This window comes from Stigmatopora argus, chromosome 3 (assembly GCF_051989625.1).
Source record: "Stigmatopora argus isolate UIUO_Sarg chromosome 3, RoL_Sarg_1.0, whole genome shotgun sequence".
Lineage (NCBI taxonomy): Eukaryota > Metazoa > Chordata > Actinopteri > Syngnathiformes > Syngnathidae > Stigmatopora > Stigmatopora argus.
The window spans coordinates 17,993,336-18,007,257 of NC_135389.1; the positions used below are offsets into that span (position 1 = coordinate 17,993,336).

General features: G+C 39.3%; 1 protein-coding gene across 2 annotated transcripts in view; it reads right to left on the minus strand.

Moving 5' to 3' along the window:
* Nucleotides 1–13,922, minus strand: part of LOC144071893 (voltage-dependent calcium channel subunit alpha-2/delta-1) — a 69,001-nt gene that overhangs the window by 38,083 nt on the left and 16,996 nt on the right. For both annotated transcript variants that reach the window (XM_077597388.1, XM_077597389.1), the window contains exons 5-11: nt 8,122–8,181; nt 7,747–7,782; nt 6,671–6,800; nt 1,964–2,095; nt 950–1,019; nt 371–421; nt 169–268 (exon numbers count right to left, since the gene is read on the minus strand). In XM_077597388.1, coding sequence (XP_077453514.1) covers nt 169–268; nt 371–421; nt 950–1,019; nt 1,964–2,095; nt 6,671–6,800; nt 7,747–7,782; nt 8,122–8,181 — 579 coding nt within the window. The remainder of the gene's footprint in view (nt 1–168; nt 269–370; nt 422–949; nt 1,020–1,963; nt 2,096–6,670; nt 6,801–7,746; nt 7,783–8,121; nt 8,182–13,922) is intronic.

Here is a 13,922-nt window from a genome sequence, read left to right on the forward strand (position 1 = left end):
ATATATTTTTTAGATTATTTATGTTTTCAAGTGCTTATCTATTCCGGCAATGCATCTGCAGACACATCTGAAGAAGAGTTTCAAAACTCGCTAATAGCTGTAATTCTCATTAGGATAAGTATTACAGGTAAAATGTGCAGGCAAAATACGGTTAAAATTTACACTCACGTAAACAACATTGACATAGTCGTCATCGGACAATGTTTCCAACATCTCACTGACGGAGGTTCGGATTAGTTTGAGCGTCAATCCGGAAACACTGCCACTCCTGCAAAAAGAAGTTGTATAGATTTATAAAATAAAAATAAAATATTTGTTGTGATCAGGGTAAATAATAAAAGGACAAATCAATAATGTTAAATTAACTCACGCATCCACCAGGATGAGCATGTCTTTAGGCGAGGCGGCCCCTTGAATGTACCTGCAAACGGATTTCACCAATTAATACAATATTTCGTTGTGTGATCATGATTTACGAAAGGTATTACACACAAGAAACTATGACTTAAAACCTGTAAATCTTATTAATTATAATATGTAAGTTGTACTGATGTAAAAATCAGTCGCATTGCTGGGGAGCAATTTAGAATTGAAACCAAAAACAAACATGTTAAAGTAATAGTAAAATAGGGAACAACATACAAAATAGGCAGCTATCAATATAACACATTAACAGTTTTTATATACTTAGCATCTAAACATAAGCAGTTGGAAGTCAGATTGGGAAAAAAATACAGTGGCACTCGATTATAAATTGCAGGCTCAGCCAAGCTATGAAAAAAAGTGCGACTTATAGTCCGGAAAATCCGGTACAATAAAAACATACATCATTCTACCATCAAACGTGCCGACACTATTCATGCAAAACACTTCCAGAAATAGCACCGTGTCACCTGCACGTTTCGCTAACAAGCAATCTTGTAGCTTCCGAGTAACGACGATCTCTTACCACGGCCTCCGGCGTACATCATACAGGTCAATTTTACTCGGCGTCTTGCGGGCGTCCATCCAAGGAGACGCTGCAGGACATGAAAAGTGTCTTGATTACACCTTCCTCGCACAGCCAGGAGACCTAACCGCTAATAGCTTATTTAATTTACGAGACATTGCTCCCACCGGGTCCGGGATGTCCAATAAATGGCAGATTTCTGGACGCCCTCTTCCACATCATTCAATTCCAGAGCCGAGAATATAACTCATGAAAAGATGAGCCAAGTGAATTAAATTGCTTTGAGAATCGCACGCTTGCTATTAGTACAGGTGGGCGTGAAAGATGAGCCCCGCATGCAGAGTAGAAGCTCAAAACAAAAGGTAATAAAGTAGTCCAAGCCAGTGAATATGTCACATTCAGACCAAGTCATGAATAGAAAATACCACATCTTAAGCACGGATGATTGGTTTGTTGTGTACTGTGTGTAGTATCGCATTGTGCGGGATCTATGTTGAGCCCTTATGCATGCCAATGGGTGCACATTGTCAATATGGGGACTGTAGGGTCGATGTCATTTGAATAAAACATTCAAATTCTGTGCAAAATGGATTTGGTATGAACAGAAAAAAAATGAATAAAAATGCAGTTAGGGCTGAGCGATATGACCTCAAATAAAATATATAAGAAGAACACGACAGAGATAAACACAAACGGGGAAAACAGTTTGAATTTTGAACAAATGTATTGTAAAAGAAAGAAGGAAGAACTTCTGTCTTAAGTGTAATTGTTTTCTTTCCCTCCTATTTGTGCTGTGAGGACCCAAATACAACCTAATATAAATACAAGGTTAATGTCTGGTATCTAGATTTTGTTTTTGACAACAACAACAAAAGCAAAAACTCAAACCTTATTTAAATAATTCATAGAAAATATTGATCAAGTGTTAAAATTGATCATCCAGGCCCATTTGCAGTACAGCCATGCACAAACACACATTTTTATACATTTAAATTATTATTATTTTTGTCTTACCTGGGTAGTAACGCGCAAGACCTGTAGCGCTTCCAAAGACCTGCCAAAGGAGTGTAGGATCATCCTCCCGGTTTTTCTTAAACACATCTTGCAGTTCCTCGGTCCAGTTCAGTTCGTTTAGCACAATAGTGGCTAAAAATAAGCGAGACCAACATTCTAATTAAAAACAAGTCGAAATAATGACATGCGTTTTCATTTAATTTCCCAGCTACTGTGAAGTCAATGCAAACTCATTTTCAAAAAACACATTCCACACAAAAAGGAACACTCATTTCTATGGCCTTGACGTGTGTGTGTGTGTGTGTGTGTGTGTGTTTGTGGGTGTGCTTTTGTGATTGATAGTGTGGGTTGTGGGAGGCAACAGGCATTATGGATGCAGTGACACAGCACCTGGACAGCCAAGAGCTACAGAACACTCACAATGATGGATGGCGGGGACGCAACACTGGCACTGACCCCCTACTGGGTCACTTTTTTTTCCACTCTGGGATTCAATTTTCCACGGAGAATATTTCATTTGCACGTGTGTTTCATTCAGCCGACAGCACGGATTATATTAAATCAGGTGGGTCAAAGGTGTGGCCCGCGGGCTGTATTGGGTCACATTAATGCCAACTAGACATCACGTTGGCCGGAAGTTTTTTGGGGGGCGCAAAAGTTAACTTACTTGCCACCATTGATAGGGGTAGATGCCAGACAGTGAATTGGACATCTATCATTGTCAATAGCAGGCAATGAGTTCATTTTGTTTCACTACTTATTTTCACTTCCATTTTAGGGTATGGTAAGTTTTGGATCATTTTCTATTCATATTGAGGGATGTTCCAAATCACAAACATCTGGGTTTGCGGCGCCCTTGTCCAAAAAATGAAAGTATTTAATTCTCTACATACAGTATGAATGAGCTTAAAAAGTGCCCGTCAGGCATGGTACTTGGACGTTTGGTCGCCGGACGTTTGGTCGCCCGGACGTTTGGTCGCCCGGACGTTTGGTCGCCCGGACGTTTGGTCGCCCGGACGTTTGGTCGCCCGGACGTTTGACAACATGACAGAGAGTTTACTGTTCAAACCAGCTCTCAAAATTATATTCATGAGAGAGAGAGAGTTTAATATCTAAATATCTACTTTTGAAACCAGCTCTCAAAATTATATTCACCCGGGCGACCAAACGTCCTGGGACCAAACGTACGGGCGACCAAACGTCCGGGCGACCAAACGTCCAGGCGACCAAACGTCCGGGCGACCAAACGTCCGGGCGACCAAACATCCGGCAACCAAACGTCCGGGCGACCAAACGTCCGGCAACCAAACGTCCGGCGACCAAACGTCCGGCCACGGTCAGGCAGAACAACCTCGCGGACCCCAGGAGGCCACTTCCGACCCACATCCCACACATTTGACACCTCTAATTTAGAGTTTACATTAATTAGGTGTGAAAGGTGCATTCAATTATTCACGATGATTTTACTTATTCAATGAGATTTACGCAACAGGCTTTTATTGATTGACGCCAGTGTATTGAAAAATGCAATTAGAACCATTTTCCTCTTGATATTTAGCCGGCATTTTATTTCTTTTCGCCACAAGTAATAACCTCTACTGGGTTTTACTTTCTATCTTATATTTCTTTAAGTGTGTGCATGAAATAGATGGCTATTTATTGGGTTGATTGTGATGCAGCTCATCGATGTGCAACACTTTGCATTTGCACGCACGCCTCTTGAGACGGAAGTTAATGAAGCTTCTGTTTGCCTAGACTAGCTTTTTTATTGTTTTTAAATGGAAATATACACGAGCGTGTGTGTGCTTGCACATTATGCATTTCCCTCATTAAGTGCAGAATTTTAAATGTAGGGAGATAAACTAGCACTGTAGCTGGCAGTGCATAATGAGAACGACAAGGTGTAATGGATTGAACGATGGAACGTACTAGCTTAGCGTCAAGTCAGGATAATGCAGCACTATTAGGACAGGGGTGTCAAAATCATCTTTGTCACGCTCATGTCGCATTTATGGTTTTATTTGACAGGCCTTAAAATGACAGTTATTCTAGGCATTATGATTTGTGTAAATCCCTTTTTTGTGGGGGAAAAACTAATTATTTGATTTTTAGATTTTGATTAGAGCTTTGACGAGGATACATGTCCAATCATTTTTTTCAATTTTTCAACGTCCAATCCGTTTGATTGGTCGAGTTGCGGCGAGCCCTCCCAGTTCAAATGGATTGGACATCTTTCGCCGTGGACGGCAGCCGATATTTCAACTCCGACTTCTTGTCGCGTTCAATCTCACAGATATGACCGTTCTGATACGTCCATCATCTACTGTATTTCCAGCCATACGGCAGGCCTGATTGAAGGCCATTTCATAACCCCGCCTCCCACTTTACCCAGAAAATCCAATTTTCTTCCAGCCAGCTCAGAAAAATCTATTCCTGGAACATTTGTGGTGTGCAGATCAAATTGAGCGAGTCGAAAGCCTCAGAAATGTACAGATGTCTTCTTTTACCGTCCGATATGAGACGAAAAATACATTCTTTGACCAAGACGCCAATTTGCTGCGAAAAATGTGACAGTCCGTTTTCATCACACAGTATCCAACGCCACAACTTTAGCATTGCTTTCAAATCTCCCAAAAAATAATATTTTATAAAAACAAAAACTTCTGACAAATTCCTCCATTTATAGTACGTTCTTGTGTCCCCACGACTATTGTCTCTTCATCTTATTGTGTTGTAAATTTATTTATGAAATCAATAAATGGATGAGACAATGTTCTCTGGCTAAATACTGAAAAGACAGGGGAGAATTTTTAGCCCAAAAAGAAAAGGTTAAAGGAGATTTGACCATATAATAAAAAAAGATTAATGATTCAACCCAAAACAATGCAAGAGGGAACGCCCGCAATTTTAAGCAATTCTGGTTGTGACATCACAACCAGAATTGTTCGTCCTTAACAGGTTCTGATTTCATTCTTATGTCTTTTCTATCACTTTTAGATGGATTTGTGTTCAAAATATGGTCTGAACGGAAACAACCCAAAATTAATGACAGTTTTAAATTCAGTTTTTATTGACTAGTTGCCATTGACATCACTATCAGTCAATCACTGCACCTTTACTAGTGACGAACGCAATTTCTCCCAAAAATGCATTGTATTTTGTTGTGATTTTATTTCTATTTCTTAATCATGTTTTCTTTTCCATGTGCGTAAAGCGCTTTGAATAACATTATGTTGAATTGTGCTCTACAGGTGAATTTTCCTCACCTCGCTTGCACATTTTTTTGCAAAAACATCCCCATATGAATGCTTAAACAGAATTCTGTCCCCATTGAACCATCAGCTCACCCTTCCACGCATGATAAATTCCAGCAGCTCTGCTATTCATTACACTGGAGCAATACAAGCCATCTTCAAGTGTCAGGTATTGTGGCAGTGAGCCCAGAATATAACCAAAGATTTGTCACAGGAGCAGCAAAAAAAAAAGGAGAAAAAAAGGCAGTCACGGCAGCTTCGAGCTCAATCTAACAAACAAGCCCTGAACTTCAAGAGACCAACAACGTACAGGATCTGCTTTCTTATTTTCTGCTCAGCAGAAAAGTCCAACAAAAAATGGGTCTTTAACCTTGCGGCCAGACGGATCCACAGCAGGACTCGAACGCATATCACCGTCCCCTCGACCGTGCGAATGCTGACACATCACATCGAGTGGAATTTTAATTAATGAGCACCACGGATTCTCGTCTAGGAGGTCGCACCCGCTGGGATAAATGAGTTTCCAGAACCTCGTCATGGAAAAAAAGCTCTCCCCAAGTTTGCCGACGGTCCCGATTTTGGTTTTTCAACTCAACTTTTTAACTCAAGAGTGCCATCGATGTCAGTAGAAGTGACTTGCGAATGGGGGGTGTTAGAATTATTAGGTAATATTCTATATGTGTTGTAAGCATTTTTCAATAAGTAGTAAAGCTATAAATCAAGTCATGGGATGGACTTTTTCCTGCGCAGTCCTCTCCTCAAGGGCAAGGGAAAAGAGACGGACACTTTTTCCCAGCAGGACCAAATGAGACTGTTATGTCGGGGCTTCACCAGCAGATTTGAAAATACGGCTTTGTTGACATTATAATACTGCTTTGTTGACATTATAATCCTGCTTGGTTTACTTATGAATGCTTTGTTTACCTTATAATGAAAATATTATGTACCATTGTTTTGGGGAGATGTCACACCATTTCATTTTGAGACTGTTGTTTTTCTAAACCAGAAGGTGTTATTGTACTGATTACATGAACATGTTTTTCGGATGTCGCGATTAAATACAATGATTCAGTTACTAGAATTTAGAATGCACTGTGGACTAAGACGGCGTCGCATGGCATTTTCCTTGCAAGTGTAACCAGAAATGTTGAGAGATGTTTTTCCTTTTTTAATTAAATATTACTAATAATGATTTAAAAGGTTTGAATCATTATTCTAACAGGGGGTTAAGACAATTAAAACCCTGGAATACAAACTAAACTATAAAGTAGGCAATAATTTGGAATTAAATCAATAGAATGTGACTTTAAATGATCAGGAAGTCACCTAGGCCACAAAATCAACAGTGGCAAAGTTAGTTTCCATTCCGAAGGAAAATTAGACAATAGTGCCCATCTTTTAATGCAATTTGTAATGTATCGGCTGTAGCCATGGCGACCGTTTATGAACTCACAGCCATCGTAGATGTCGGTGGGGATGTGCACGGCTGTGTGGCCGTAGTCCGTGAGACGTCTGAATGACGGATCCTCCTTAAAGTCCGGCCGCAGTCGGTATTTGCGTCCCTCTGTCTCATTGCTTTCAAGCTATTGGTGGAAAAACAAAAAAGAAAAAAAACATGAAATAATATTGATTTTATGTGTTTGTACAAGGATTCGGGGCATTGAAATAAAAAACAAAAATGGCCAAGAATCAGATTTTAAAGTGAGAATTCTAAAGACTGAATTCGGACAGCAACCTTGGCAACCCGTTTTTTATCTATTTATTTTTTTTAGTCCCCCTAAACTTCTTCCAATACAGTTCTTTAAGACCTCGGCTGTTGTGTCGAGTTTTGATCACAAGTTCTGTTTTTTGTATTATCCTAAGAATATGTGAAGAATTGTGCATTGCGATGTGGAGGACGACGAATGAGGCGGGGGAGCAAATCGAGGAAGAGAGTGAGTTACTAATAAAGCAACAATACAGCCACCTCATCTATCTTATCTGTCAATTAGAGGAGAACCGTGGCAGGAACCTCTTCACCTGCAAAATAGAAAGGCGGCGGCGGGAGGAGGGATGAATTACAAAACACTCCAAAAAAAAGATGAAAGCTTGAAAGGAGATGAGAAAGCATGAAAGATAAAAGGGTGCACGACAAGAGTGGAAAGTGCAGAGATGAAGGAGAATGACAATGTGAAAGGGAAGACAGCATTTTGGCTGGGACGTATTCAATTTGCTTTGGTGACAAAAGTCTTGGGACCCTTTTAGATCTGTTGCATGTTTTTCATTGAATTGGTTTGTGGGTTTGAGTATTACGTACTATCCAAATGGGGTCTGTTTAAATCTGGAAAAGAACAAGGGGTACTTAGACCTGGTTTTGATACTCTTGTGGACAAGCAAGCAATTTGGAAAAAGGAAATGAAGATAACTAACTCTTTCGCACTAATCATCAGGATTCTTCTGATTCCCTTTAATCAGGTAAGTGACTATTTTTGGTCAGAAAAAAAAATGAAAATCCACAAACATTGTTCTCAAAGGAATAGAAACACTCACATTGTCCTTGGAATTGTAGTAGGCAATTTCATCATCCTAAAAACAGACACGTGGAAAAAAAATGGTTAAATTATCACCGTAATGTGAAAAGTCGATGGTGACCCGTTTTTTTTGTGTAACGCTACACATGGGGCTTTCCGAAACGGGAATCCTCCCGCTACATAGCGTGCATTATTAATACACGGGTCATCATGACTAAATTATTATAATAACCTTTAAAACGCCAAAGTCGGAAAATTGCAACACGCAACATTGCTGACTATAACAAGCAAGTATAATATAATATAACAATCAAGTAATATTAACACTGTTTTTAAATGATGGTTACCCAAGAGTTAATATAATCAATCTAATGAAACACTTTTTTCCCCTCACTTCATATTCATCTCTCCACTGATGTTTCATTTGGAGCTTCTCAGCAGTTGTAGCCAGTTTCTAGGAGAAAATGAAAGGGAAAAAAAGATTTCAGTCAGCAGACTACATAACATCCTCGAAGTCATTGGTCTGTGTAATGATGGTGAATGTGCACAAATGGCAGCAGACATAGATATACAGTATTACTACTATCCCTCCTTCGCACAGCTCAAACGGTGCCGGCTATCAAGGTCTTACAGCACCGTGAGGCAAAAGGCCACGCCGTACAGCATAATAATGTCAGAGTGAAAAGGTTTTACTGTTCGGGAGTGAGTGCGTGTTTCGCCGCCTACAAAATGGCACGTCTGTGAATCACGCCAAAGACGAGTGATTTATGGACTGATCACTTGTCATTCAAAATCTGGACTTTGCTAGGAAAAGTTGGTGTTGTCATTTTTATTATTCTGCTCAGACCTTTGGGGTATTCATATAGGTAGAGGTACGGCTGTCAAACATTATTGTTTTGATACTCCATAAATTAAATTTTGGACTAGAAAGAAATTATTGGGGAAGAGGATTTTTGTTGTTTAAGGTCAAAAAGCTACTTTATTTGGGTGTGGAATGCTAAAATAAGATATTAGATTTTTCTCCATCCCGTCAGTTTTTGAATTGTGGGAACCCCGTTTTGAATATTAAACAACGCGATATGAAAGTTTTCTCTGTGTGCATTGTATATGTTCCTATTTTTAATTGTCTTACATACATTACTCACATATGTTTGGCAGGGAGAGACAATCGGCTTAGTCAGGGGTGGCGATAAGGACAAATTTAGGCAGATAATGGCAACTCCCTCCAAATGATCTTTGGTTTTTGATTACCTTGTACAGTGGTACCTCTACATACAAGCTTAATTCGTTCTGGGACTGAGCTCGTATGTCGATCTTCTCGTAACTCGAACGAACGTTTCCCATTGAAATGAACTCAAAACAAATTAATTCGTTCCAACCCTCTGAAAAAACACCAAAAACAGGATATTGGATTGGAAAAAATGTTTTATTTCTTCTAATTCGCCATCTATTAACAAAGTTACACATAACTAGTGGTTTAATAGTAATAAAATTTGTTTAATAGAGCTAAAATTAGACGGATTAGAGATTAGAGAGTCGCACAGAGAGGGCGGTGAGGGGGGGGTTCAGGGTTTTTATTCCACGACAACACATTCATAACCGAATAAACAAATTTAAATTAACTTGGATTAATATATACAGACACACTCAAACATACGTTTAATGTAACTTTACACAAAACTGAATTCTAATTTTGTTTTACATTTTTATACCTTCTGGCCAGGTTAGCTGTTTGCCACGCCTCCACCCTCACGTTCGCTATCAATGGGCTGTTTGCTGTTGTATTCCCTTCAAAACATTCCGAAAATGATGCACACAAAGGTCCTCACAATAGGATAATGCACAACCACTTGCCAACGAGAAGTAGTCTTGAATGAGCGATCACGGGAGCTAACAGGATAAGGAAGGAAAAAATGCAACAGCTCAGCCTACCCACGTATTGATTGTGGGTAATGAAGTTTTATTCTGAGAAAGGGTGCATTTTGTTATCAGTGTTGTGTGCACGAGTATACTCCATTACCCAGAAAGCCCTCTTTTTGCCCGCGCATGCGCGTTGTGCGTTTTCTGGCCCATGTATAGGAGACACTCGTGTGAAGAAACCGTTCAGTGCTCGTAGATATCTGTTATACACGAAAGAGATGCGGCAAAAAGACTGATGACAATAAAGAATGATAAACAGCCTCTCATGTCATGGCCACCTGGCTTTCTCGCATCTCGAAATTTATCTCGTATCTAGAGCTAATCATTTGCTCGAAATTTTCCTCGTATCTCGAGCATCTCGTAGGTAGAGCTGCTCGTATGTAGAGGTACCACTGTACTAAGAAATATTGCAGAACATACCACAGGGGAACATTCAGCGATGTTTCTACACGCGTGCAGACGATTTCTGATAGGAATAGGCCATGTAAGAATTGCACAAAAATCTCACTCATTCCTCCACATCAATATTTCACATCGCAGAAAGTCAGTGAGAAAATACGGCCCAGGATGCAGCTATCAACAAATATACACTTAATTTCCTATATATTGAACGGTTCTAATTGTGCACTTACTCACTGCACTGAAGTTATCTTATCGTAACATTTACCCCAACATCAATGCATCACATTTGTAAAGCCAATACAAATAAGACAATCTTTCACCTTACTGTCACTAGACTATATGTGCACAAGCATGTACAAATCTGTACAAATACACAGAGCCGTCAGTGGAGAGCAGCGGCTTGTTAAATATTCATGACAGGACTTCTGGGAGATATGGGGGGAGAATGTGTTAGTGTATATGTGTGTGTCTGTCTGTGTGGAAAGATCGACTAATGAGCAGATCGCTCACTATATATGTCTTTGTTTAACACTCACTGCTAGGTTTTGATTGAAAAACTTGTCGACGTGTTATGGTTTATAAATGAATGCAGATATTTGGAACATACTCAAAGTCCTGTGGGAAAAGATTCCTCGACTACTGCATCAAACTTTGGATTTTTCGCTCAGGGCAAAGTATTGTAAAGCAGTCCAATGTGCTGCCTGTATTTCTTATTTTTATGGTTTTAAGCATGAAGGGAACAAAAAAGTGGTATTCAGCAGAACAGTGGTACTACCATAAAACATTGCGGGAAGGTATGGGAAAACAATTTGGCTAATTTAAATATTTTTCAAAATTTAATGGAAAAACAGTTATCGATGATAATGTGTTTAACTTTGTTCGTGGCCACCCCGTGACCCTTGTGAGGAGAAGCGGTACGGAAGATGAATGAACGAATAACTTTGTTAGTGGTTCATTTATACTACATTATTCATGAGAACCAAATATGTAAATGTCATTTCGTCGCACTGTAGCTAGAACACAATTTTGTCATTCCATTACATTTGTTTGCAACCTTATTTTGTGCCTCACAATTGATTTGAAAAAAAAAAATCATCGTAACCTTCTTAGATGGCTGGGTTCAAATTGAGGGATAAAAAAAGACATTTAGATGTGCTAGTTTTTCCTTCCAAGTACTCTCCCGGGGTCTCGGCTCGGGTATCGGCAAGTCCATAAAATCGGGTGACTCGGACTCGTATGCAAAAAACACGCAATCGGTACACTTCCATTTTATTTAGTCTACAAATAAAGAGTTTCTCTTCAATTTTCCACTATTTTCAAAGAAGTATCAGCCTGTTTACCAATAGTTCCATGCTTGCTGTGATCTAACTCTCTAGTCGATAAGTGGTCTCCGATCTTTTGCAGACATCCTCGAACCGATGAGGCATTTACGCCAGCTTCATTCGGTTCCGAGGGAAAACAATCCATTACAACTCTTCCTGGTATTGAATAAAAGTCCAATCTCACATAGAGGCACGGCTGCTTTTCAACATTATTGTATTGCAATTTTTTCATTTGGGTAATAGGAATACCGTCGTCCATCGTAAAGAAGTCGAGTCCCTGAGAGAGTGAATGCGAGTTGCCATTTTCTCCAATTGATCGTCGCTCCCTCGCAAGAAAATAAAGCAAATTTCAGCACAGAAACAATTGAGTTAATGGGCATCCCTAACTGGTGGTCCATAACGATTTCGCTGTAACTGCTCATTAGTCTCCTCCTCTGTGATCGGAGAGAAGATGGCTCAGCTCCGACACCGTAATGAGTCCACTCTGTCACCGCGGGTGACCACCGGAGACCCGAGAAGAGCAACTACCGGCTGCACTGCAGCCTTAATGGGGGTGGAAGATGAGGGTGGGGAATCTACGGATGTTTAAACGTGCTAGAGAAGAAGAATCATGCCGAGCGAGCAAAATAAATTTACTGGAAGTGAGAAGCTCAACATGATGATTACAGTTGTTGAGGAGGACTAATATGGTAGCTGCAAAAGAAGAAGGAAATAAACATTTAGGAACTCTGGAGGCAGTTATTGCCAGCTCATGAAGGTAGCCGTGTACTCTTAGTCAATTCTGATTTTTTTTTCGCCCATATGCGACACATGTCTGACATTTTTATGCACAGGCCAAATCGAATGTTTTTAAAGCCGACCTGGTGCTTGCCTTTATGTGGATACATATATAATCGAGTATGAATCCGATGCCTCTGCACTATGAACGCTCATGTTCAAATAATACGCTATCAAAAAGATAAATATCTCACAGCTTTGACAGAAAAAAATGACATTAATGAACAAGCAATGGTAGATGAAGTGGAGAGTTTTGGTTCTGCTTGTGAAAATAACATGTTAAAAAAGATAAAATGTTGGTTGCAGTAGCTTAAACACCTCATAAATTAGCAGAAAAGTGAGACCCCCAAAGAAACTGTATTTACTAGTGACGTCCCGATCCAATACTCAATATCAGTATTGGCACCCGATCTGCCTATTTTTGGAAAGTATCAGATTTCGCTTCCAAGATCCGATCCAGTAGTTTTGGGTTTTCAGTACCATGGTGCTTTTCGGCTGCTGCAAATAATACCACTAGACAAAGATATCGTGATGCCCAATTATAATTTTTATGTGCTGCATATGGGCAAAAAAAATGGAAATTAATCTGCACAGTGAACATAACCTTACTTTGGCTTTCACATTTAAAGGGAGAGAGGCGATCCCACTTGACTTGTAGCCAAAGAGCTAACCCTATATATGACCAAATGTATAATTTTTTTATATATGACTTTTGAGCAATGTCATTTTCCCCCTAACAAGAATGAATTGATAATTTGATATGATACAAATTTCTGACAAATTATATAAAAATATTTTTTTCCAAAGCTCAGCATCCAAATAATTTTCATTTGATATTATTTATTTTGTGGTTTAGGCATTAAATGGTTAAAGAGTCTTTTTTTAATCACCAAAAAACTAATTATTCAGTTAGCACACACAGCAACAAATTCTCATCTTATACAATTCATGCTGCCGTAGCGTAGGGCTCATATTTAATATATATATATATATATATTTTTTTTGCAAAATCCCCACGGCAACATGTTGAAAAAAGACGAGCGCATATAGACTGGAAAGATGAGATCAACCCCAGACTCCCTTGTGTGTGCATGCAAAAAAAAGGCTCCCAAAGCCTGAAATCAATGGTCCATTCAGAGCACACTGCTTTCTCCTTTACACAACAAAGCAATACTGGCGAGAGCAGTAATGGCCTAAAAGATCGTTAATATTACGGCATTATCGCAGAGGCGCTTGTATTCCCTCCACCCCCTCGCGTCCATCCGACCATGTTTGGGAAGATATCATTATGAGCATATAAAATAAGAGGAAGAGGTTGCCGTATCAATATTAGGATGTTAGCAGAGGCAAATCCAACAGGAGGATAATTATAAGGTTTATTGATTGACAGAGGGCAAAGAGGAAAACGTCTGATTAAAACTGGAGAACAAACCCATGGTAAACATTTACAGAGTAAGAAATGTGGTTAAAAAATAAGTGCAAAAAGTGGCAACAAATAGATAAATTAAGGTAAAAATTAAAATGAATACCAATAAGAAATAAGGTTAGAAAATCTTTTAAGAAAAAAAACAACAACGTATTTTCACGACTATAAGGCGCACTTAAAAGTCTTAAATTTTCTCCAAAATAGACAGGGCGCCTTATAATCCAGTGGGCTTTATATATGGACCAATACTAAAATTGTTATCACGATAAAATAAAATAAATCAGTCGATAGGGTACACCATCCTCTACAGCTCTCACAACTACGGCAAGCAGCCCCGAACTTTACTAT